Source organism: Myotis yumanensis, unplaced genomic scaffold, assembly GCF_028538775.1.
Source record: "Myotis yumanensis isolate MYYU_CA2020_CCGP unplaced genomic scaffold, mMyoYum1.0.hap1 SCAF_9, whole genome shotgun sequence".
NCBI classification, from domain to species: Eukaryota; Metazoa; Chordata; class Mammalia; order Chiroptera; family Vespertilionidae; genus Myotis; species Myotis yumanensis.
The window spans coordinates 45,491,546-45,518,353 of record NW_027223760.1 but is presented as its reverse complement, the minus strand read 5'-3'; the positions used below and the strand labels follow the sequence as shown (position 1 = coordinate 45,518,353).

Here is a 26,808-nt window from a genome sequence, read left to right as displayed (position 1 = left end):
GTGATTTTATTTTAGAAATGAGATATCCTGGGAGCTTCTTGTTCTGAAAGTGCAGGTTACACTGAGAAGTATGATCATTCTAAAAATGCTTGCCTGCTCTTATTTTCAGATGATTTCCCATGTGGAAAACTTAAGAGACTCTACAAGCTTTAGAACTAATAAATGTTCAGAAAGTTTTCTTGATTCCAAATCAATAGTGCTCTCATATACTACTCTTAACCAATTAGAAAATGTAATGGCAATAAAGATCCCTCCACAATATCACCAAAAAACTAAAGGCATAGCCCTGGCCAGTGTGGTTCAGTTGGTTGAGTATCATTCCATGCACGGAAAGGTCGCCAGTTTGATTCCCAGTCAGGGTACATACCCCCAGATTTCAGGTTCAATCCTCGGTTGGGGTGTGGGGGAGGGGGGGAGGCAACCAATTGATGTTTCTCACATCAATGTCTCTCTCTATTTCTCTCTCTCCCTTCATCTCTAAAAATAAACAAAATATATAAATAAAAACCAACTAACTCTGGTTGCTGTAGCTAAGTGGTTAGAGCATCTGCCCAAGTTTGATTCCTGGTCAAGGGCATATACCTGGGTCGCAGGCTCAATCCCAGTGTGCAGGAGGCAATCAACTGATGTCTCTCTAACAACGATGTCTCTCTCTACCCCTCTCCCCCTGCCCCGTGCCTTCTCTCCCTCCCACTCTCTCTAAAAATCAATGGAAGAAATATCCTCCAGTGAGGATTAACAAAACAAAAAACAACCAAAGGCATAAACCTTTTCAATAGCAAAGTAAAAAAGCAAGAAAACAAAACCCATTGAGTGCAAAAAAACAAATTGAAAATGTAAGAGACAAGATATTTATACCAATGATAAATTTATCTTTTTATATAAATACAAAATAATCTTTTTTATTTATGTAAAGTTACTGAATAAATATTTATTGATTAATATATAAAATTTAGTTTGATGGTTACCTCTGAGTAATCCAAGAAAGTAATGGGATCGGAGAAACACACACTGAGCATTGACCTATGAACCAGGAGATCATGGTTTGACTCCCTGTCAGGGCACATGCCCAGGTTGCAGGCTTGATCCCCAGTGTGGGGTGTGCAGGGGGCAGCGGATCAATTATTCTTTCTCATCATTGATGTTTCTATCTCTTTCTTCCTCTCCCTTTCTCTATGAAATCAGTAAAATATATTAAAAATAAGTAAATAAAGCAAACATATAGCAAAATATTAAGGTATATTGTAGCTGGGTGGTGAATATCATTATCATGCTATTCAAGGGATTATCATTGTTCTCTATAACTTTATTTATATTTCATAATGAAAAGTTCTAAAATAGCGGTCGCCAACTGTTCGGACCTCACGGACCACCAGTGGTCCACGGACCACCTGTTGGTGACTGCTGTTTTAAAATACTATTGTAACTGTGAGGAATAGAACAAAAATTTTCCTTATTAGAAAATAAACAAATGGGACTACATCAAAATAAAAAGCTTCTGCACAGTAAAATAAACCATCAACAAAACAACAAGAAAGCCCACTGCATGGGAGAACATATTTGCCAATGTTATCTCCGATAAGGGTTTAATCTCCAACATTTATAGGGAACTCATACAACTTAACAAAAGGAAGATAAACAATCCAATCAAAAAATGGGCAAAGAACCTAAACAGACACCTTTCGAAAGAGGACATACCCAAGAGACATATGAAAACATGCTCAAAGTCACTAATCATCCGAGAGATGCAAATCAAAACAACAATGAGGTACCACCTCACACCTGTCAGAATGGCTATCATCAACAAATCAACAAACTGACAAGTCCTGGTGAAGATGTGGAGAAAAAGGAACCCTCGTGCACTGCTGGTGGGAATGCAGACTGGTGCAGCCACTGTGGAAAACAACATGGCATTTCCTCAAAAAATTAAAAATGGAACTCCCATTTGACCCAGTAATCCCACTTCTAGGAATATATCCCAAGAAAACAGAAACACCAATCAGAAAGAAAATTTTCACCCCTATGTTTATAGCAGCACAATTTACAATGGGACTACATTGTATGCTAAGCAAAATAAGCCAGTCAGAGAAATATAAATATCACATGATCTCACTCATTTGTGGAATATAATGAACAACATAAACTGATGATCAAAAGCAGAACCAGAGTCATAGAAGCATCGAATAGACTGTCCAACCCATGAGGGAAAGTGGGGGCGGGGGGTGTGAGGGGATGGTGAGGGGTAAGAGATCAACCAAAGGACTTGTATGCATGCATATGAGCATAACCAATGGACACAGATGGGGGGGCGGTGGGGACATGTGCTGGGGGTTGGGAGTGGCCAGGGAGAGGTCAGTGGGGGGGAAAAGGAGACTTATGTAATACATTAAACAATAAAGAACTTAAATTTAAAAAATTTCCTTATTGTTCTCTTATGCCAAGTGGAGGGAGAATCTGAGAATGAAACAAGAATCAGTCTGAATGTGTAAATGGTTTTGTTGTTCTTGGGAAACTTCACCAACAGTTTAGCAGCAGATGACGTTAAGCATGAAATAAGATGGGACATGTATGACCAGAGTGCACTGGATACTCTTTACGTGGTGACCTTGGAGAATTTACTTTCTCCTGTCCTGTTTCTTCATTTGCAAAAGGTGGGTGTTGCCTGTTTCCTTTCTCACGGGTTTGTTGTGCAGAGTAAATGAGGTGATGTAAATGTGAGACTGTTTACTGTTCCAGAAATGTTAGAGGATTCTGTGTACACAGCTCTCACTGATTTTCAGATTGAATTACATGAAAAGCCAAACACAGCTAGGACATTGGGAAGTCGAAAGACAATAACTTTTTGGGAAAAAAGAATGTGTTTGGTAATATTCATTGTTGGGATGATGTGAAGGATCACTCTCAATCACAGAGGAAATGGAAATTGGTGCAACCTTCTTTGAAGGGTGAATTGGCATTATCAACATTTTAAATACGTATCCTTCCACTCAGGAATTCCACCACTTTGTCTTTATTTCATATAATTATGTAAAGAGATTTTTGTTACAGTATTGTTTGAATGTCAAGTTCTCCTATTTAAATGAATTTAAGACAGAAACATAGCATGCAAAACTATTCCTTGGAATTACTTAGAGTAACCACTAGATGTCATAATTGTTCCACACAAATACAGCTATAGCCAGTAGATCAACTGAATTAGAAGACTGTAGAGAACTTTTCCATATAATATATATGTAGTCCGTTATTTTAGAATAATTGATGCTTATACATGCCACTCAGTGCAATACTAAAACAAGAACCATTTTCTATATTCACAAAGTATTTTGCAAAAGACCATTTCATAAAGTGATCTTCAAATTATCTTTAAAAAAACAATCTCAGAGGGAAGGCAGGGTGAGGTGGGAAGGCATTAACCAAAAAACTTATATGCATATATGCATAACCCATGGACACAGACAATAAGGTGGTAAAGGCCTGGGGCAGGGGTCAATGGAGGGAAAGGGGACATATCTGTAATACTTTCAACAATAAAGATAAGTTAAAACAATATTCTCTCATAAAGACATCTCGGTGAGTTTTTACATGCTTTTACAAGACTTTGGCCTAAAATTCACTGAAATTAGGTAAGCCATATATGATTTAGGAGTTCCCAGGAGAAACTCAGGTATTAAAGAATCTCACCTCTAGCACATATAATACCTCAAATTTCACTGCTGAAGATTAATTTTGAGGAATTTAACAGATTCCAATCTTTAGGAGTAGAATATCAAATGCAAATACCTCTGCATGCAGTGACCCTTCAAGCACTATTGCTGAGTGGTTTTAAAGATTCGTCAGCTTTCGCCTAGTTCAAAAATGGGAGGCGGTGACAGCAGAGGAGAATGAGATGGCTCTTAGTCTGGGCTCTGCCTGTCTACTCTATCACCCTTTAAGCTAAAAGACACAATTCAATGTGATCTTACTACTGAGAAGTGTGAATACATTGGGAAACCTAACACCTTAGACAACATTCAACTTAGCATATTGTCACAGGTATTTCCAAGTGCTCTTATGCCAAGCTGCATACTTTATGTTGACCTAAAAAATAGAGGCACACATATATTAAAAAAAACATATAATGTACTTATTTCTATACTCATAAACTAATTACTAAGGCAAATAGTATCCATTTAGTTTGGATTAAGGAGTTCTCAATATAAGAATTACATGGGGCTAAAGAAATGTTTGGTCTTAAAATAAATTCTTCATAAAAAAAGAAGCAGGAGATGCAAATTAAACAAAAGCAAATCAATAGTATTGGGTGATAACTTTTAGAAATAGCTGTTCATGAATTTAGTTCCATATCAAGTATAAAATAAAATCATCATAATGTAAAGGACTGAGAAGACCTCATCTTGGCAAAACAGAATGTGGACTATCAAACCTGACGATGAAGCTGCTTTTTAAATATCTTTCACTTGAAAGGGATTATATTAAAGTGATATTTGTATGTATAAATAGCCATAGATACCTGTCAATTCCTAATGCCTTCTGTTCACGGTGCATGCATACCAAAGCAGATTTATATACTTATTTGAATTTCTCCTGAAGAATTACTTCTTTTGCATTGATATAAAAAATACTAACACCCTCTTATCAATTTTTTCTAGCCTAATCTATAGGTTCAACTCGAGTAAATATATTTAACCATAGGCACTTCAAAAAGAGGGAGTAAATCTACCTGTTGAGTTTGTGGACAAATATCTTAAAGCTAGAAATGATATCAGTGTCTAATCCCCTGTCCTTCGTCCCCCTTGCCTTAGAGGAGAACCCACACACAGCTCTGCGTCTCCTTCGGATGGACAGGGCTGTAACTGACAAAACAGAAATGCCTCTTCCAGGCCATGGCATATTCCATATTTCCTGCCCTACAAGTAAAGGGTGAGGGCTGCATCTGTACCCTAATACGATGGAAGAACAGTGCAGTAGCTCTAAACTGGCCACAGGCTGAGTTCTTTTCTTTCTTCATTTTTTTTTTTGTCATTTTACTAGAGAACCATGAAAACAAAGACCGTTCACTCTTACTGACCAGAAGTCTCCTACGTGGAATGCACTGATGATGACCAAATAGGGCAGAAGTCAGCAAACTCTAGCCCAGCCAAGTCCAGCCCAGCACTTGTTATTTTTCTTCTTCTTTCTTCCTTCTTTCTTCCTTCTCCTCCCTCTCCCTCTCCATCTCCCTCTCCCTCTCCTTCTTCTTCTTCTTCTCGGTTTTTAAAATTGTGGTAAAATATAGATAACATAACATTTACCATCTTAACCATGTTAAATGGTTCAGTGTCATTGAATACATCCCTAATGTTGTGCAACCATCACCCAGGGCTTGGGCCTTCTGTAGTGTCTCCTCCACCTGTCCCAAGTCCTGTTCATGAGTGAGCCAAGTTTTCACTGGGCCCCTCACTCAAGGCTGTTACATCATAAGTTAAGTGTTAATTCTCATTTCCATATTCCCCCCTAAAATCCTAGTAGAAGGGCGGTAGAACTTAAAAATATTGGATCAATTACTTTATCTTATTTAGGAAAGCCAGTTTATCCAGAAAACGCTCATAGTTATACTTAGTTTCCTTGGATTTGTAATGCATTTTGCTTGGAAACATACTTAATCCAAATCCAAACATTTGCCTGGACTTGGCTTTTGATTTTTCAGGGGAGACAAACCACCTACAAAGGAAACTTCTGATATACAATATGACACCTGCTTCATCTTCTTTATTCTCTGCCCCAACATTAGGTGACAGTAAACGGAACTGAAAGAAAAACCCATTGCACGGTGGATGTTGTCTCAACATACAGAGGAAGGAACTGAGAAACAGGAATGGGGAGTTTCAGATGCCTACCCAAAGTTGCCCAGCTGGTAAGACAAGACCCGGGACACCCTAAGCTCTCCTGACTCCACATCCATTGCACTCTCCAAAAGGAGATGAGAGAGATGGCCGGATCTCACATCTGTATGCATCTCTTAATCAACCCTCTGGATTTGTTTTCTCTTCAAGGGGATTGCTAGCTCTCAACTTCCATATACAATTGACTCATTATTGGTGGATTCCGTTATTTGTAAATTCACCTACTCACTAAAATTTTATTTGTTACCCCACAGTCAATCGTCATGGGCTTTCACAGTTACTTGTGCGCTTGCACAGAACAGCAAAAACTGGAAGGGCTCGTCTTCTATGTTCCCAGCTGAGGTCAAACGAGGCCATGTCTGGCCTTCTTGTTTCAGCTCTCCTACTGTCAACAGTGTCCTTTTCGTGATCGATGTAATGCCACACTTTTCACATCTTTGGCTTTTTGTTGGTGATTTTGTTGCTTAAAAGGACCTTAAAGCATCGTGCTAAAGTGCTGAACAGTGTTCTTAAGTGCAAGAAAGCTGTGGTGTGCCTTATTTAGAAAACACATGTTAGATAAGTTTGTTCAGGCTTCAGTGCTGTTGGCCATGAGTTTAGTATCAATTAATAAAAAATATATATCAAATAAGGTATATTAAACAGGAAAACACATAAAACAAGGTTATGTATTGATCAATTGATGGAAATGTCAGCAGAGGTTTCAAGAGGTTCAGTATTCGCTAATCCAGGGCTCACAGTGACCTTATAGAACATAACTACTGTGAATAGTGACACTCGGCCGTATTTGGACACGATCTATACATGTTTGTTTGAGGTACATCATCTCAGTCCTCTATAATGGCAGGACTTATCTTGGCTCCCTGTCCTCTCCCCACAGTGGGCACCACACAAGGACTGGTTTGGGTTTAGTCCATCGGTACTCTAATATCACCCTTTCTTTCAAAGTAATGAACAAGGGGGGAGACCAAGATGGCGGCGTAGGTAAACACCGGAGACCGCTGCCGCAAACAACCATTTCAAAAATACAACTAAAAGACGGAACGGACATCACCCAGAACCACAGGAAGGCTGGCTGAAGAGAGACTCTACAACTAGAAGGAAAGAGAACAGCAAACCGAGGCTCAGAGGAGGCGCAGTGTGGAAAATACAAAGGTACCGAGGTGCGCGCGCAAAGCGGGCTGGTGGCTGAGGGCGCAGTTGTCGTTTTCGGTCGGGAGTGAGTCTCAGACTCTGGGCTCCAGATCCGGGCGAGTCTCTAGGGACCCAGACTCAAACGGGAGAAGCGGGATTATCCGGCATCAGTTGGAACCTGAGGGCAGCTTTCTCTCCGAGGTTTGCAGCGGCTGCCGGGGTTCTGAGAAGCAGAGCTTCTGGGAACGGGACTGAGCGTGGCCATAACTGCTCCCTCCGCCCGCCCTGTTGATCCCGCCCCGCCCAAAGCCTGCGCACAGCCATTTGCTGATCGCCTCAGGCAAAGGCTGGATTAGCGCCTCCCCAGAAGGCAGACGTTTTCCACACAGCTGATTCCTACAGCCAGTCGGCCTGGTGGTCAAATCCCTCTAGTGTTAACTACAACAATTAAGGCTTGGCTAGAACAAGACTGCGCACAAAGACCACAAGGGGGTGCACCAAGAAAGCATAAAAGATGCGGAGACAAAAAAACATGACAGAAATGGAGGATATGGAGCTAAGAATCGCAATTTTGAGGGCTTGCTATAAACTTGAGCAGAGCCTCACGAAAACTAATGAGACCCTCGATGCTACGATAAAGAAATTAGAAAGTAAGCATACACGGACTGAAATAAAGAATATTATACCAAATAGCAGACCAGAGGAGCACAAGAATCAAACCAAAGATTCGACAAAAAACACCCAACTGGAAAAGCAAAATGAAAAAAGAATCCGAAAGTGTGAAGATAGTGTAAGGAGCCTCTGGGACAGCTTCAAGCGGACTAATATCAGAATAATAGGGGTGCCAGAAGATGAGAGACAGCAAGATATTGAAAACCTATTTGAAGAAATAATGGCAGAAAACTTCCCCCACCTGGTGAAAGAAATGGACTTACAGGTCCAAGAAGCGAAGAGAACCCCAAACAAAAGGAATCCAAAGAGGACCACACCAAGACACATCATCATTAAAATGCCAAGAGCAAAAGACAAAGAGAGAATCTTAAAAGCAGCAAGAGAAAGAGACTCAATTACCTACAAGGGAATACCCATACGACTGTCAGCTGATTTCTCAACAGAAACTTTGCAGGCCAGAAGGGAATGGCAAGAAATATTCAAAGTACTGAATACCAAGAACCTACAACCAAGATTACTTTATCCAGCAAAGCTATCATTCAGAAGTGAAGGTCAGATAAAGAGCTTCACAGATAAGGAAAAGCTAAAGGACTTCATCACCACTAAACCAGTATTATACGAAATGCTGAAAGGTTTCCTTTAAGAAGAGGAAGAAGAAAAAGGTAAAGATACAAATTGTGAACAACAAACATGCATCTATCAACAAGTGAATCTAAGAATCAAGTGAATAAATAATCTGATGTACAGAATGAACTGGTGATTACAATGAATCAGGGACATAGAAGGGGAATGGACTGACTATTATTGGGGGGGGGGAGGGGAATGGGAGATGCAGGAAGAGAATGGACAAAAATCGTGCACCTATGGATGAGGACAGTGGGTGGGGAGTGACGGCGGAGGGTGGGGTGGGAACTGGGAGAAGGGGAGTTATGGGAAAAAAAGAGGAACAAATGTAATCAGAACAATAAAGATTTAATTAAAAAAAACAAACAAAAAACAAAGTAATGAACAAGGAAGTATGTTTCCCTTACTGCAGCTATTTTGAGGCTGGCTTAAAAGATACAGCTATTTGTTTGGTCACCTCATAAGTTTCAAATTTATATTCCCTCCAACCAGAAAAAGGTTTGGCTGCTTTGATAGTGGTAACAGTAAAAAAATCCTTTGTCCCAGGTCATCAGAAAGGCCAACATATATTCTAGTTACCTTCCTATGTCCTTGAAGAATCAGGGAAATTCACACTGACCTCCTTGTTTCTGGAATCATGAAGAGCAGAGCTATTCTACATGAAGTAGCTAATACTTATGAGGGTTGCTAATTGCCTTAGTGTGTCTTAACAGCTCCAACAGAAACAATAAGTCATGAGGATCCTGGCAAAGGTGATAGCAGTCTCGACATAAATCCATAGCTGTCTGTAAGATGTAAAGCAAAAATAGAGATTTGTTATTATAAAGATACTTATTTTTATGACCAGCAGTAATATGATTGGGAACCTGATATCTGGACTTATGAATAATAAGCATAGTGAAGCCATAGGCTTGCTGTACTAGGTGCTTTATCTGCCTTTCTTCACAAAAACATCTAATTCTCACAATAATAACCCTGGGGGTAGATGGCACTGTCCTTGCAGCAGATGGAAATGAAATTTCCCACTGCATAGCAAGTAAGAGGCAGCTTGGATAGAATCACAACTCTGCGTGCCTCCAGCTGGCATACTGCCTTCCCCCCCGAGTGCCCGTGTACAGCTACATAGCTGCTGGAGTCCAGAACAAAGTGAAAATACAGGCCCCTTTGTTCAAACAGTAAGAATGTCCAGAGAGTGACCACTGAATGTTAAACCAAGAGCAAAAGCCTTCTGGGCACAGGGCCTTGTGTGACTGCGCAGGTCGCATGCCCATGAAGCCAGTCCTGCCCTGACGTCACAATTCCATCAACAGGCACAGATCCAGGGGGAAGGGGGTGAAGAGATTGGTGGTGGGGGGGGGGGAGGGGGGTGTCTTCCTGTCTGTCCATGGTATGATTCCAGTCTGTGGCCCTGTGGAAGCATTGCTAATTCTCTTGGCAGTCTGAGTGACTTTGTTTCTAACAAAAAACTCAGGCATCTGTAGAAACAAAAACAAATATACAAACACAGAAAAAGAGGCTGCCAGTCTTTTGATATGTGCCTGGCAATAACAGGATTTTTAAGTAAAACATAAGAAAAAGATGATTTTTTTCTTTGCTATTTTTCTCTTTTGGCATCTTAAAAGTTTGAGTCCTTTACTTCCTTGACACATACTTTAGTTCTCTGAATAAAGTGAATTTTTGCTATCATTCCTTCATGATATCACTTCTAAGGACACAGAATTTCACTTGATTTGAGCTGAACTACGGACACTTCTTTTACCGCCAGGTGTTGGGACCTTCTTACTTCCTGCTCTGTTCCCTGCCAAAGCTAGCTTATTTCCACAGGTATGGTGGTTCTCCCTGGGAAAGTTTACTGGTATCTCCCTACTCTCCCTCGGCATCCATGGCTGTCTCCACCTTAGCACCTGACAAGTTGAACAGGCTGGGTGGAGAGAGGCAGCCTGTACAGAGGGGGAGAGCTAGTGCTCTCCATTGCTGTGCCATGTCCACGTGGGTCACATTTTCTTCTCTGAATCTCCTTTATGCACCAACCAAGGAGCTCAGTGTCCTTAGGCCTCTCCCCTCCGGGAGCTTAAACCACCTAGTTTGGCCCCTTTCCAGGCCAAGTGTTAGCAAAAGAATCTTATTACATTCACTGTACTGAAATGTCAACACGATTCAGCTTCCCTGTCCCAAACCTTTTTTTTAGTAGAGGGAGGCACTGCTCTGCCAACTTGACTGCCTAATGAGTCTTGGAATCAACTATTTCCTCTCCTACCTAGGAAACCATCAGTTTTATTTTCTTCCTGAAGGACTGACCCCAGAAATAATCAGATGGATAAAAATAAATGATGTGTTTTTTATAGTTATGGTTTATTTGTTCCTGGTAACCATATAACATAACTAGGATGAATATGAGATTTGTTTGACTGTAAGGGTTTTTAAATTCTATCACATGCATGTTTATTCTTCAGTTTATTTCTCTGATAACATCGGAAGTCACCCACAACCCAACCAAAATAGAGAGAACTCTGCTCCTAATCTAAGCTCAGATCTTTCTCACCTCCCACCCCCAACAAACATGCTTCAGATTAGGCTGTTTTATCAGACATTGGCAATAAATATTCAGCACTTTCCAGGAGAATCTGATATTGTGGAGATATATTTTTTATGATGTGGAGCAACGAGAGCTCACACCTCTTGAGAGCATAAAAACAAATATTCCTCAAAATTGATCCCCTGCATTTGCTTTAGCTCTTTGTATTAGTCATCTATTGCAATATAACAAATCACCCTAAATTAGCACCTTAAAGCAACAATAAGCATTATTTCTACAGTTTGTGTGGGTCAGGAAGTTGGGCAGCTTAGCTGGTGATTCTGATTGGGATCCCTCACTCAGGCTGCAGTCATCGGAAGGATTGACTGGGGCTGAGGAAATCTGCTTCCCACATGGCTCCCCTACGTACATGGCCGGCAAACTGATCCTGGCTGCTGGCAGGAGGCCTCCATTCCTCCTATGATAACCATGGGGCTAGGCCTGTCTTCACAACATGGCAGCTGGCTTCCCCCAAAGCAAGTGATCCAAGAGAGAAAGGCAGAAGCCTCAATGTCTTTTACTACCAATAACCTCAGAAGTCACACACTACCATTTCTGCCAAATCTCATTGGTAACATAGACCAGCCCTGCTCACAGGATGGCACCACCCAGAGGAATGAATAAAAGTAGATAAGGATCATTGGGGGCATCTAAAAGGCTAGGTATCACATTCATCATGTCACTCTTTCTATCATAAAGGAAACAGACATTTTTTGAATAAGGAATGTGACCAATCTAGTGGTCCTTGAAAAGGGATATTCCCTATTATTAAATTTGTATTCTTTGATACATTCGACTTGTGAGATATTGTTAGTGTCAATAATTGCTACAAGTCTTATCAGCTATGGGCACAGTGAGAAAAACTTCCTTCTAGATGACTCTTGCGTCACCGTGCTATGCCAAGCAGTTTGCTTTTCCTGCTGTATATTCTTTGATGTACTCCTGTGTGTACTACTGCACAAGACCTTCCATTCAGACTTAAAGAGCTTAGAGTTTGTTCTGAGATGTGGTTGCTGAAATTTTAAGTAGGAGAGAAACTAGGCCATATTTGCACTTTATTAGGTTCATTCTGTTGCTTGTCTATAGGATGGACTAGTGGTAGGGAGGGAGATGGAGCAATACTGGAGACAGAGAGTCCCTTTATCACAGCTCTCAGCACTCTGTATGATTCCTAATTTCCTCATCAACTAACCTGAAGCTCAGCAAATTTAATCACTTATTTAACAAACATTTATGGGTCTCTACCAAACGCCAAGCACCGTTCCGGCACTGGACATTCAGCAGTGAGCATATCAGACAAAAATACCTGCCCTTATGCTGCTTAAATTTTAATGAACACAGACCATTTAAACAAATGAGTAAAATTTTATGGTCATTGATAATGATAAGTGCTATGTAGAACAATGAAACACAGAGGGCATTAGGAAATTATTTGTGTTTTGGGGGAATATCGTTGGATACTATTTTAAAGACTGTGCTCAAGAAGGCCCAATGAACCTGAGGGAAAGAGCTATATGGACAGAGGAACAACCAGTAAAAAATCCCACAGGCAGAAAAATGGTTCATGTTTTTGTGAAACTGCTAAAGGGAGTTTACATGTCATGAGCTGAAGGAGAAAGCCACATAGGTCAATGAGTCCTACCTAGAGAAATACATTCTTCTCTCTTCTGGGCTTCCAAAGTGCCTTATTTATGTGTTTTAATCTAACTCTTATGACATCAGCAAATTAATCTTACCTGAGCAATAGTGCGTGGTGGTAAATGTTTAACAAACAGCTCTCCAAAATAAAGGGGGGGAGGGGAAAAGGAAAGGGACAGAAAGAAAGGAAAGAGAGAAAGAAAGAGATTCTAACTTGTAGCATTTGTCAATTTCTGTGGCATAAATACTTCCACTAGGGCCAATTTCAAGCTACTTATGTCACTGAACAGGGAGTTGGGAAGAGAAGCACAATTGGCCAGTACCACCTGGCTCCTGTGGCCCGGAGCAGGTGAGCAGGTTGAAAACACATGGGATCAGGTGAGTCAAAGCCCTCACTCACATGGCCAGTAAGGGGGAAGGTGGGCTTCCTGCTCACCCAGACCTGGGCCTTCCCACTCCCTGCAGCAGTCTCCTGGTGCTAAAATCCCCACCTGATCTTCCAGACAGGATTAGCCAGAGTGAAGGCAAGAAAAGGGACATGAGGGTAGAGGAAAAATTATGTTAAAATATAACTGAATCATCTTGATTTACTATAAGTGATCTTTCAAACTGACGGGTGTGAATCTTGGAGTGAAGCCACTGGATATAATGCAGTTAAAGTATCAATAATGCCTTTTCTCTTAATGAAAAGCTTCTATTTCTATAAAGCAAACCCTGGAGACCTGAACAAATACTCTGTTATTCTACAGAGGATTTTAGTGAACAAAGACCTTTCAAAATCATGATTACTAGCCTCCTGCTAACAGGACTTAGTCACACTGCGTTTTTCATACAAAATATGGAAAACTTTCTCCTTTCCTCATTCACCGTCTCACTTTCTCAAATTTTGCTGAATAATTTGTTTACAGGACAGTCTAAAATGTTGGCGTATTTCCAAGCAAAATACAACAAACAAGCCCAAATTCCCTATTAATTGGATATGAATATTAGGTAGCTATAGTTTTGTGCTTTTTCTTTCCGAGTTCAAACTTGGTTCAGTGAGGATTAAAGGGCTCTGCACGCTACGGCATGGACACAGAGCCTTCCTGAGCTGAGGCAGTATTTTACTGCAATACACAGCTTTTCTTTCCTCTCCACTTACTTATAGCAGCATGTACAAGTGGATTTTTGCTTTATTCAATGGGTTATAACCCATTACTATTTTTTTATTATTTTTTAAAAATATTTTTTTCATTGATTTCAGGGAGGAAGGGAAAGAGAGAGAGAGAGAGATTAACATCAATAACGAGAGGGAATCATTGATCGGCTGCCTCCTGCACACCCCCTGACTGGGGATTGAGCCCCCAACCCTGCCACGTGACCTGACTGAGGAATCGAACCACGACCCCCTGGTTCATAGGTCGGCGCTCAACCAGAGCCACACCGGCTGGGCCACTATTATTTATTTTGATGCTCATATTTCCCAGATTTGGCCAGCGAGGACCTCTTCAGACTGGATCCTCTGTAACTTGATAAGTCATCATTCTTCAAGCATTTTCTCACTTTCTGGAAGAACATGATGTGTTGGGCTCATCTTGTACTTTCCTAGCCAGGATAGAAGCAGTCTTCTCTCCAAGGGTGTATTTTTAAAAACTGGTCTTGGATAGTGGTTGCAAGTAATCTATAATTCTCACTTCTGGTTGGTGAATCAGCACAAAAGGATTCTCTAGCATTGAGTCACCCTCAGTCAGTCTGCCCAGCTGAGGGGCAGACTCTGCATTGTGGTGTGTTAACATAATCAGCCAGGACGCCCAGCCTGAAGCAGATTCAGTTTCCAGTGCAACAAATGGCTCTCCATGTAAGGCCCCGTGGGCTCAGTGAGGAGTACATGTGAGAACTATCCCAGGAGACTGTAATCCAAAACACTAAAAGCCATTCCAGGTTTCAGAAAATTTAACGGTGATTTACCTGTCAGGACCACTTCTCCTGGCGACCTCAAGTTCTGCAGAGTACAGAAAGGTCCTTCTATTTAACCATTTGCTAACTCCTGGTCTCTAAAATCAATCCATTACGTAACCCCACTGATGAGGCAAATCTGGCACAGATTTCACTGAGTGCTTCTTCGTGGAATGTTAAACAGTCCAGTAAACTCCTAGGACTACTCTTAAAAATGGGTCTTGATGCTTCTAAAAGAATAAATCCAGTTTTCCTATTCCACACAGCTTTAAATGGGGCTGTGTCTTTTTAAATTTGCATATATTTGAAAAACATTTCTCAAAATATTTTACCTTAAAGCACTGAGGAAAATGAGGATAGAAACAGAAACTTGTAAAAATACATCTTTTAATAACATCAAGAAGTACAGTACAGTTTTATTGAGGTTTTACATTGCAGCTTACAACAAACAAATTATCTATTACAGTGAATATTTACAAGTAAAGTAAACTTAGGGTTCTTTCCACCCATGGCTGGATAAACCAAATCTGGTGCATCATACCACATGTAAGGTTGCTTTTCAAGCTGGCTGCTGTAAAAGGCCCTAATGTTAACAGCTTGTAACAACAAAAAAGATCCCCCCTCATAATGATGGCCTGATGAGTGCTCACAATTACAAAAGAGAATCGTAAATACTTGCTTTCCTTTGATGGCTTTGAAGAATAGCTACTGAGAGCAAATCTGAAATATTAAAAACAAAAAGGGAAACAGCTGTTTCTTTTGTCTAGTGAATCTACAATAACTACTGATTTAAGGCGACAGATTATGAAAAGAATCCAAAAGATTCTTGTAGGAAAAGGTTTCCTCTTATTTATATTTATGATCCCCTGGACTAAAAACTGGCTGAGTCTACTTTTCTTTAACATTGTTTATACGAAGAACAGGGGAATGGTGGAATTCTTGACACTTCTGGAGAAAGTTAGTGAGGGGAATGAAATTAATTAGCAAAGGGGGAAATTAATATTAATCTCAAAATTCTACCTGCCATTGTCTTGGAATGATCGAGACTCAGCTCAATCTCAGAAGAGTTAAAAGGAATAGAACTGGAGGAAATCAGGAGCTATAACTAAAAACCCATAGTTGTACATGCTCTCTCCTGGTGGCATTTAGAAATTACAGACCTGGATTTACTGCTATATATACATAAACTAGTGTTGGAATTGGGGGGGGGGGGGGGGAAGTACCACTCACATCCACAGAAGTACCAGAATCATACTCAGGTTTGCAAAGAGGCATACAAATCTGTTTACCATGCAACTAGCTGTTTGTGGAATGATAAAACAGTCCAGTAATGGTTAATGGTTAATAGAACGAAATCCTTATGAACACAGCACTGATGTGTAGTAAATTACACCAATTAAGCAGCTCAAATTCACAAGGGTAAAGACCCAATATCCCTGAATTTCTAAGCATTCGTCTCATTGTTAACATGGTTTCATCTAAATGTTAGCCCATTTGGAGAGATTTTAAATATTCCCTCTTCTCTACTACATCACCATACTTTCAGAGGTGAAAAGTAAACATTTAATTTCTCTACTGCTTTTGCCCATTCTCATGAATCTTATATAGTGTTATTACAGTGTCTAGGCCTAAGGGAGGTGCTCTAAGGGATCCAATGAATTGAAATTCTAGGTTCCAGAATATTACTGGCACTACAAAATAAGCTTGTCAATCAGAAAGCCATGTCTCTGGTTGCAACATATTCCTGGATCAACGATTGAGGAGTTAAGACAAGCTATCAATGAAGTCAGACTGTTCCCTAATTGTCAGATAATAGTTTGACCTTCTCTATCAAAATTTCTTAGTGAATGGGACAAGGTCTCCTACTTTTCATGTATCCTCTAGAGCAGTGGTTGCCAACCGGTGGTCCGTGGACCACTGGTGGTCCGCGAGGTCCAAAAGGTTGGTGACTACTGCTCTAGAGCACCTACTAAAGTGTTGGGCAAAGACATATGTTCAAGGAAGCACTCAGTGATGGGGGCAGGAACTGATTCAAGAGTGAATGTGCTCATGGTGAAGCTATACTTTACTTCACCCATCACTCAAAAGGTAGTCATGAATCTCTGACGTTTGTCACTGAAGAGCAGATGCTCGTACCCTGCCACTGCCTAAAGGAGAACAAACCACTTGGGCCTCTATATTTTTTTCCTCTTAGTCACTAAGAGATTATATATGGGCACGATACCACTTAGTGGGTGATACCTGTAAAACAAGGTTTTTCTGCCTCAAAGGAAGCACCACTCCATCTCATGGCACATTTTAACTCCAAGAGTATAATTTATAGAATCATTAACTCTTAAAATTGTTAAATGTTGCCCATACTAATAGATACTTAAAATGTTTGGCTTATTTTCTCTGATATCACTTAAAATATATATATTTTTAAACACTGGCATGAGGTAGAAGGTAAGGAACTCACAAAAGAAAGTAATCTTCAAAATACCGAACTCTATCCAATGCAATCAGCCCCAAGAGAGAACTAAGGAAAGTCACAGCCTTAAGCTGGTAGTCTGACTACTGTAAAGATCTTAATTACCATTACCTGAAATAAATTTCTTATATCTGAAATTGCTTTTTTTTTTTTTTTTTGTACTGGCTTAAGGTATTACAGAAACAGGACAAGACACATTCTGAAATATTCGTAAAGATCACATACAACAACTTCTATTAGCCATCATTTTTTACACTGCCATGTTGCTCTAAATCACCTCAATTGAGACACGGGTCCTTTCCACTTGAATTACTGATCAGATGTCAATATAGAGGTTAAAAATCCTCCTAGCATAAGGAGCAAGATAAAAGAACGATTCACATTTAAAATAGTGTACTTTTCATAAAACTAGCAGCACTTCATTCTACTAGGACATACAAATTTGGTGACATAGTCTGGTCAGAAACAAAGGAAAATATATACTGGTCCAAAACAGCTCCTTGTACAAGGGAAATGTGAGGCTAAAAGTTTTCTTTAACAACCACTTCTCCATTAGGTGTTGTGTGAAACTACTGGAATGTCGATTTCAATGGCAGAGAGGCGGGAGCGTGCTGAATAGGGCTGTGAGTAAGTATGCATACTGGGAGGATGGGAGTACAGTGGTTGCCAGAAAGGAGAAGGCAAAGATTTGCATGCACAATACCAAATAAACAGTAGAAGGGAAGTCATAAACAGGCCCCCAGCACTAGCGATTGTGACATATACTGCATAGTCAAATGTAAAGACTGGCTCGAACTTCCTGTTCAGATGGGTGTTGTAAAAGAAGACCCAGATGGATGGGGAGAGGCTCACAGTACCTGCCAGGAAGAACAGCAGCCCCGCCACCAGGTGGCAGCCTGCACTATTGACCAGACACTTGGCCAGTTTGATGTTGGGCACCGAGGACCTGAAAGCCGTGTTACACATTCCAATCAGGCAGAGCAGCAGGGCACCCATTGCGATCAGGATGCTGAGGGGCAGGGCGAACTGGAGGACCCGCAGGTCCAGCTGGTCAACTGATGAGTACCAAGTAGTGTCGTACATCAGGCAGTCACTGCTCCCGTCGTATCGGGCACACTTCACCCATAGGCCTGTGTAAACAGTCAGGTTCTTCTCATTTCTGTTGAATGTGATCAGTCGCAATTTTCTCCAGTTGGGAAGCAGAGTCCCGGCAAAGAGGCCTGCTACCGAGGCGATGCCACACAGGAAGGAGAGCACTGTGGCTGCATGGACGTCCCGACAGCCCATGGCAGGCAGGCTTGCGCAGTACTGCCGGTCAGACTAGGGGGTGACACACAGAGGACAAATCATGAGGGGATAACAAGAGCAGAGTAGAAAAGGTGGGGCTGATTGGCAACATAACTACTGATGTCACAGAGAAGAGGAAATTTTGTCCCTGTAGCCTCTATATATACAATAAAAATGTTTATAAATACGTGTGCGTGAGACCTCAGAGCATAGGTGCACACACACACTGGGTCATGTAGCAACTAAAGTCTTTAGCCATGACAATTTTCTTCATAGCGAATCACAGGAACAAACAAATTCATTTCAAATTCTCTTAACACCACATCTGAAATCCTCTTGGTTGTCAATAATCATTCAACAAACATATTTTAAAACACACTGTATGCGGGTAGCTTTCATCAGGCGCTAACAGGTGGCGCGTGGCGCGGGCCATTTTTGCTAATTTTTTTGCGCAAATGGCAACGTTCAGTAAAATTATGATAACTTTAGTTTACGTATTTATACGTTACCCGCATTCTACTGCTAGTCTATAAAAAAAAAAAGTATTTTAAGACGGCTCCCGCGGAGTACGCGCAATTCACGCGAGCCGACTTAACTCGTTTCCCGCAACCCAAGTGTTTTCATGTGCCAGGCACACAAATATATAGGGTCAGGCATTCAATAACCATCACCTACAAACACCACAGTGATTCAGTCTCAAATGCTCAGGCAAATGTAAAATGAGACTAGCGCCCAGCAGAGGTGAAGGTAGCTCATAACAGTTAAAGGTGTAGGGAAAGAAGCACTACAGGACAGCAGAGTGGGTGAGGGCAGCTGCGGAGGCGGAGCTTGGGTTCTCGTCCCCACCTCCTCACGGACTTTGCCGAGTGACCTTGGGTCAGCTACGAACTTCCCTGTGCCTCATGTTTCTCAGTGTAAAATGTGAAGAATAACAGTGCCTATCCCACAGAATTGTTCTAAGTATTTAATGAGTTAATATAATATCAAGTCGTTAAAACAGGTCTGGCACATTCTAGGTGTGAGGCAAATGTTAATTCCTTCTCAGTGTTCAGCTCAATGCTTGGCATACCGGAGCAGTTCAAAAAACACTTGTTGAATAAATGATAAAGAAGAAAAAGCAAACATCTTATTCTTTTATACTAGGCACACCAGAAAATTACAAAACGTAAATGGACTCTTCTGAATGAATTAGTCCAATAAAAAGACAAGAAAAGGGTCCCTGAAATTATTTTGCTCAGCTTTTCAAAATGACTTGCATGCTTTGCAGATTATTATACTACTGGTTATTGGTTATTATATTAATATACTACTACTGGTTATTATACTATTACTGCTCACCTAAGACGAATGCTCAGATTTCTTAAGTAATGATAACCTATCTCTGTTAATGCTACTATAAGGAAAGGAAGAAAAGTAAACTGTGTTCTTTTTCTGAATATGACAAACTATAAAAACCAGTATTTATTCAGCTTCAATTTTCTGAAAAGTTTGAAACTCACTCTCCAAACACCACTCAAATATATTCTCTCTGCCTTCTACCATGTCCCTGAACAGGCAATAGAACAGACTACTTTAATAAGGCAGCACATTTACTTCTTTTAGTCAGATCATGATGAAGCGAAAAGGTTGAGAATATTCTTACTTCTATATACAGTCCAGGTTTAGAGAATCCAGCATCCTTTTCAGAGTCAAATATGATCTGCTGAGATGATGAAGTAACATTTCAGGAGTTCAGGGGTCAGAAAGAAGAGCATGACCAAAATGCTATGAAATTGGGTTAAGACTTGACTAAATGTGTTCAAATCGAAGGCCCAATGCTATGTAGAAAACAAGGTATATTTAATCTAATCATGCAATCTAGGAATAATTTTAGTAGCAGAAAATATAGGTAAGTGTGTACATATATCTATACACACATGGAAGTATACAATATAAATCAGAGTTTAAGCACTAGTGAATATTTTTTAAAGTTCTCAAGTTAAACATTAATTAGTTCTAAGTTTCTCCATTAATATTAGTTTACTACTTGTTTATCATGTTGCTTTCTGTCAATATTACCAGAAGTAGCAATTGTTTAAGAAAATGCTATGGATGGATCAAAACTATTAAAGCAGGGGTTCTCAACCTGTGGGTCGAGACCCCTTTGGGGGTCAAACGACCTTTTCACAGGGGTTGCCTAAATACATCCTGCATATCAGATATTTACATTACAATTCATAACAGTAGCAACATTACAGTTATGAAGTAGCAACGAAAATAATTTTATGGTTGGGGGTCACCACAACATGAGGAACTGTATTAAAGGGTCACAGCATTAGGAAGGTTGAGAACCACTGTATTAAAGGAATAGTTCTTATTTTTTTCATGCAAACTGTCTTGACTAAATTTAGCAAACCACCACCTTGGTTCAGCAATGGAAATTCTGTTTCAGGTTTGAGAATATTTATACTGGAAAAGGTGACTAATGAAACCAGGGGTCCTTATGTCTTTGATTAAATTTAGGTGTAAATCCTACCTCTAGAAACCATCTCTCTCATATATATTTATTTATTCACCCCTCAGAGACCTAGCCTTTTCACAGGGCCGGACCTCCAGCAGGCTAAAGATAACATCTTGACCTAAGTTATACTGCAGCTCCTGAGTCCTAAGGTGGAACGACCCCTCGGCTACTTTCCTAAGAACCAGATAAAAGGACACCAAGTACGAACCTCAGAACTGTCCTCAAGACCTCATGAAGTGATTTATTACCCTTAGCTCACGTCCAATCAATCAGCTCCCCACACAATCCCGAACCTCCTAACTCATGGTGTCTTGTGATTTTGCCCTATATAATCTGTAAACTACATGCCATTGGGGAGTTCGAGCTTTTGAGCATTAAATTCCCATTCTCCTGGGCGGCACCATTCATAATAAAACAGCCAATATTTCTCCACTACAATTCTTGGTGTCAAATGTTTGGGTCTGCTAGCACCAGGTGGACAAATCTTTCTTTCCCGTTCAATAACACTAATGTCAAGCTCCAGAATTCAGCTTCCTGTTGACTTTTGCTCATTCACATGTCTCCCCCACACACTGTAAGCAGCTTGCACAGTGCCTGGCACGCAAATCATTCGAGGAATATTTGAAGAAAAGAGTACTGGGCCCTGTTCCAAGACCATAGTACCCACAAAGGTAGGCTATCAATAATGCAGAATGAACAAGGAAATAGCCATTGCAAAGCAATCATTCATTGAATGGGTATTTACTGAGTATCTAGCATATGCAAAACAGAATTAGGCCCTGGAAGAACACTGAGGCCACTAAGATCTGGACAATTATCCCAATATGTTAACAGACTTGAGGGAAAGAATATGCTGTTTCATAAGAACTCAAAATACTGATAGTGAATCAGTTGTATGATCACTACATACTAAGCGCTTATTATTAGGTATTAAGTAAAGTGAACCAATAAGGTATCTATAATAATAAAAGTATAATATGCTAATTAGACTGGACATCCTTCCAGGCGTCATTCCTTCCAGACAAAGCCACAGTGAGCAGTGAGCAGTGAGCAGAGGCTATGGCAGAGGCCCCTGGCCGAGGTGGCGGTGGCAGGTGGGCGCTGGGGCCAAGGCCCTTGCATGAATTTCATGCTTTGGGCCATTGGTGTGTTTATAAAAACGTATTATCTAGGGCTGGGAAAAGACTGAGCAATGAAAGACAATGATGATTTCATCAAAGTTGTGAAGATGTAAGAAAAAGGATCCCTCTGTTTCTTTCAAAGTTTTAGAACCCCTTCAGATAACCTAGTCAGAGTCCTAACCCAATCACAATTCCTTGCTTTCAGAGGCAGGGTTCTGATTCGTGGAGTATCAATGTTAACTGAGATTTCTCCAAACTGCCCTGTACCACGGATTCCTACAATGCAAATGGAATGAGAAACAAAGTCAGGAAGAACGAGTTTATGATTAATAAATAAATTCCTGTATTTTTTAGTGTACAGACTATCAAATGACACTAATGAACAGAGGTGGGTCAATATTTATTTCAGTATAAAGTGTGTTCAAATGTATCCTGCATCAAATCAATACAAGTAATATACCAGTCCCCTGAACTTGCTTTTGCTGAAGCATTCTTATCTAAGATCGTAGATTACCTAAAAGTCCTATGTACAAAGCCAACAAGGATACAGCATTTTTCAGAAGGAAAAAACTATTAACCTCAATTCTTTAGCTGAATTTCAACCTCAGTGCTGGAATTAATGTCCTTGCTCTTTTTACCTTTCTTTGGCCACTTTACCTTTTATGCCATTCTTAACTCCATATACATATGATGTGATGTATATCCCACTAGAGCAGTGGCCAGCAAACTGTGGCTCACGAGCCACATGCGGCTCTTTGGCCCCTTGAGTGTGGCTCTTCCACAAAATACCATGTGCGGGCATGCACGTACAGTGCGATTGAAACTTCTGAAACTTCGTGGCCCATGCGCAGAAGTCGGTATTTTGTGGAAGAGCCACACTCAAGGGGCCAAAGAGCCGCATGTGGCTCGAGAGCCGCAGTTTGCCGACCACTGCACTAGAGGGATGAAGTAACACTTTATAGGGATAGTTTGGAGAAGGAATTTGTTTAGTGATTTAAAATGAAAAGATAATGCTGACTCTTGGGGGAAGATTTGTTTGTATTGAGGGTAAAAAGACCTCCACTTTTGTGCTGTGCACCAACTAATTTTGAATCAAGAATAATTTTTTCCAAATGCAAATCTGATCATTTTACTACATTTCTTACCACTCAGGTACTTCCTATTTCACTCAGAATAAAGTTTTTAAATTTTCAAATCCCACCATCTGGTTCCTGCCAAATTCTCACTCTCCTTAAGTGTCACTCTCCCACCTTACACACTATCTTTTTATCGTCTATATAGCGATACTGCTTTTCTTTTCACTTCTCAAATTTTCTACTTTTTAATTTGGCTAAGGTCTTTTCCTCATGCTATTCTTTCTCCTAGAGCTTCCTTAATCTCATTTTATTCTTTGCTTAGTTTCCTGGCCCTCAACCATCCTCCCTCCCTTATCTTTAATCTTCCCCATGCCCCTGCTCAGATGCTCTGGAAGCACCTTTGTACATTTTCTTTAATAAGCAACTGTGCTTATTAATTCCTTGTTCAGTATTTATCTTTCCCAACAGACTGTGAATTCCAGGAGGACAGAGAGCCTTCCGTTTTACTCACTGTGTCCAACACTGGCTCATAGAAGGCACTCAATTATTGTTACATGAATGAACAAACAAACAAATGAAAGGTCCATCTGAGTATGGTCAGGATACAGAGAGAAACTATAACTTAGCTCTATTAACAACAATCCCACTCATTCATATCCTGTGTTCTGAAGCCTCCAAGCTGCTTCTAGACTATGTCCCTGCTTTCCACTCTTTATTGGCAAAGTCTCTCTCAGTTTTTACAAACAAAAGTTCATTTTCTTCCCCTAGAAACTTCCCAAGAAAAATGAGGCCATTCCCAGGTATTTACATGCAAACTATGCTCCTATAAATATCTAAGCTTGGCAACACTGATTCAGTTACAGAGTGGTTAGGGAGTCAGTGAATGATGACTGTGTGTGTTGTTTACGTTTTCAACTTAATAAGTATGTTACACATTGGATATACCCCTCTTCATTAAGAGTGGTTAATATATCAAATTAATGTTTGCTTATCAAAGCTAAATAATTTATTATATTTGTATTTATATTTTCTTTTTAAAATAGCAATGGGGGAAAATAAACCTCTTTTTGCCATATGAAAAGCCCTTATTAGGGATTGTGGAAAATATGTAAAGCAAAGAACACACTTTAACAAATCTGAGAAGCACTCATGAACACTAGCTGGGAGACAGCCGTGAGCTAGGATGGACACACACACACACACACACACACACACGTGTGTGTGGGCTTGTTGTTGCCATCTGAGAGGCAGCTTGGAATTGCAGCCCAGGGGATCAAAGATCCAAATACCAATCAAAAGCTACCATTGTCTACAAACTGGACAAGATATCTTCTATGTCCTTTGGACCTCAAATACTCATCTGAGGTAAAATGTCCCCCAAGGCAGTTGCAAGATCATGACTAGTAAAGGCCTTTGTAAAAAGAACATGGTCAGCAATTTAAGTTTGCAATGATTATTAGTAGGATTATTTAATTTCTTTAGCTAGAAACATACTTTTCTTTCAAACTATCAGCAACCATTCACAGATTATTGTAGCCATATAACAATAATGACAGCATTCTCTTTGGAGTACTGATCAAATCAAATAAGGATTGTTTCAAAACAACTACTTTATATTTGTTATTTAACTATCTGTTCCACAATGACTTTCAGAGAAGATGAATAAAATTTGGTACACAATAAAAAGTTACCAAAGACAGCTAAGAGCTCTAGAAATTCAGACTCATCACTACATATTTTTTCAGGGACAAGTCTAAGGAATAGCTATATGAGAACACATATAGCTACATTAATTCTTGATGGTAACAGTTGCAATCTTTTCTACTAATTTGGATTTTCTTAGAAACTTGTAGTTCCCCAATCATTGCACTCACAAGGGAGGTCTGTCCTATATTTTGATGAATAAGAGAAAAATGCCATTGGATATATGGTAGCAAAAAAGAAGAGAAATATAATCAAAGGATGTACTTACTCTTTGAGGTACTTGATAGTTCTAAAACAACTTTAATCAATTTAGAAGAAATATATGCACATCTGAACAAAGAGTAGAAATGATCTTGGCCTAAAGAAATAGGAAAAATGCCCCCAAATTAATACAATATCTTTTAAAAACTCAATTGGATTCACATGGAATTAGGAAAAATAATTAGCAATCATCTAAAACCAATGAAATGTTATATCAGAAAAGGAGGGTAGTAAGTTTTTTTTAAAGGCAGTTTATTCTTAAACACACATGTAACATACAGAAGAAAAATTAATTCTGCAAAGACAGGAGAAATAAGGATGAAAATCACTTTACTGTCATGGCAATCAATTATCAACATTTGATAAATTTTTAGAGATCATTTTCATAACTATAGTGAAAGAATAAAGAGGGCTGAGGAAATACCGTGCAGTTAGTTGTCTGGAAAGTAAAAGAAATTCATTATGCCCCACCTGCGTGGCTCAGCGGCTGAGCACCGACTCATGAACCAGAAGGTCATTCCGGGCCAGGGCACAGGCCTGGGTTAAGGGATTGGGGAGCGTGCAGGAGGCAGTCAATCAATATTTCCCTCTCATCACTGATGTTTCTATCTCTCTCTACCTCTCTGATATCAATAAAAGTAAAAAATAAATTGTTTCTTTTATGCCTTTTTAATGGCTACTGACGACAAGACTAGGCAAAGTTGATCTGCATTGTGCTTCCTAAAATCTGCAACTAGAACACTTTTTTTGAGTTTACAGTTCCACCAACGGCTCAACCTGCCGTTGAAATGTTTCCATATATCTTTCTTGAGCCTCAGCAATTTCCTTTTCAAATATATTTATCTCAATAGGGAGGATGAGAATGAAAACTTGTAAACGCCCGATAACTTCCCGAATTCAGTAAGAGTTTATCACTAGCCCGATTATGATCACTACATAGAATGTTGACCCACGCAGTCTGCACAGAAGAGATTTCAATCAAATTATTTAATTTTCTAAATGCTTGTTTCTTGAGTTGGTAGCAAGAATAATTGCTCACCCCGACGTTAAGGGAGATCATTTTACAATAAAAAACACACCCCGGGATCCCTGAGCAATCATTTTAAGTGCGGTCACCACGTCTGGGCTGCGACAGAACGTGGGCTTCAGAGGAAAGCAAACAAGCCTCCAGGGCCCTGCACCCTCCCCACCCCGTTCGCTCCCCCGAGCTGCGCCCCGAGGAACCCCGGAGCTGGCAGAAAGAAAAGCGAAGAAGAACAGCTTCCAGAGCCAATGGGGAGACCGCAGCAGTGACGCCGGCACCGCTCTCAGCACAAGCCCAGCCCCGCAACAGTGAGTGGGCTTCACCGCGAGCAGGTCGTGGTTACACAACCAGCAGCCGCTGGGGAGTCAAAAATAGCACCTGCAGATGCTCGGGCACCGCCGGGGGCCAAGCCGCGAGCCCGCGCTGCTCCCGCAAGACACACCGACATCTCCGTACTCCTGGGTACGAAAAGCATTTTTAAAGCTCTATCCAATACCTCTCCTCACTCGATTTTCATGCCCACAAATGTGGTAACATTTTTCAATGTCCCTGATTCCCTGTGAGTTACTTCCAATTTTACACAAAACCCTCAACCACATATGCAAAAGACCCAGAAATCGGACCATTGCTCGCCACACCTACCTGTGTCTCACATCCAAGGCATTTCACTCGCCCACACCTAAGAGCCTCGCAAAGAATCTCCCTTTCAGCGTCCCAGGAAGTGCGTTCCCAGCGAGCGCCCCGGAGGCTTCTGGGAGCCTGCTCAGGTTCTCCCCATCCCCTAACCAGGAGTGCCCTGGGAGACTACAATTCCCAGAATTCACTGGGCGGCAGGCCGAGGCGACATCCTGAGGCCACCTCCCCCGCCTTCCTCCCACTACCCTATTCCTCTCACACCTTCAGTT

At 40.6% G+C, this 26,808-nt stretch overlaps 1 protein-coding gene across 3 annotated transcripts in view; it reads right to left on the bottom strand.

The window, feature by feature from the left end:
* Nucleotides 1-26,634, bottom strand: part of CLDN12 (claudin 12) — a 42,424-nt gene extending 15,790 nt beyond the window's left edge. Inside the window, exons 1-4 of one of the 3 annotated variants that reach the window (XM_070424215.1) lie at nucleotides 26,546-26,634; nucleotides 24,887-24,976; nucleotides 19,860-19,919; nucleotides 17,066-18,250 (exon numbers count right to left, since the gene is read on the bottom strand). In XM_070424215.1, coding sequence (XP_070280316.1) covers nucleotides 17,483-18,217 — 735 coding nt within the window. In that variant the 5' untranslated portion in view covers nucleotides 18,218-18,250; nucleotides 19,860-19,919; nucleotides 24,887-24,976; nucleotides 26,546-26,634 and the 3' untranslated portion in view covers nucleotides 17,066-17,482. Of the gene's footprint in view, nucleotides 1-17,065; nucleotides 18,251-19,859; nucleotides 19,920-24,886; nucleotides 24,977-26,545 lie in introns of those variants that run through there. The other 2 variants (XM_070424214.1, XR_011472657.1) reach the window with 2 other exon arrangements.
* Nucleotides 26,635-26,808: the final 174 nt, after the last annotated feature.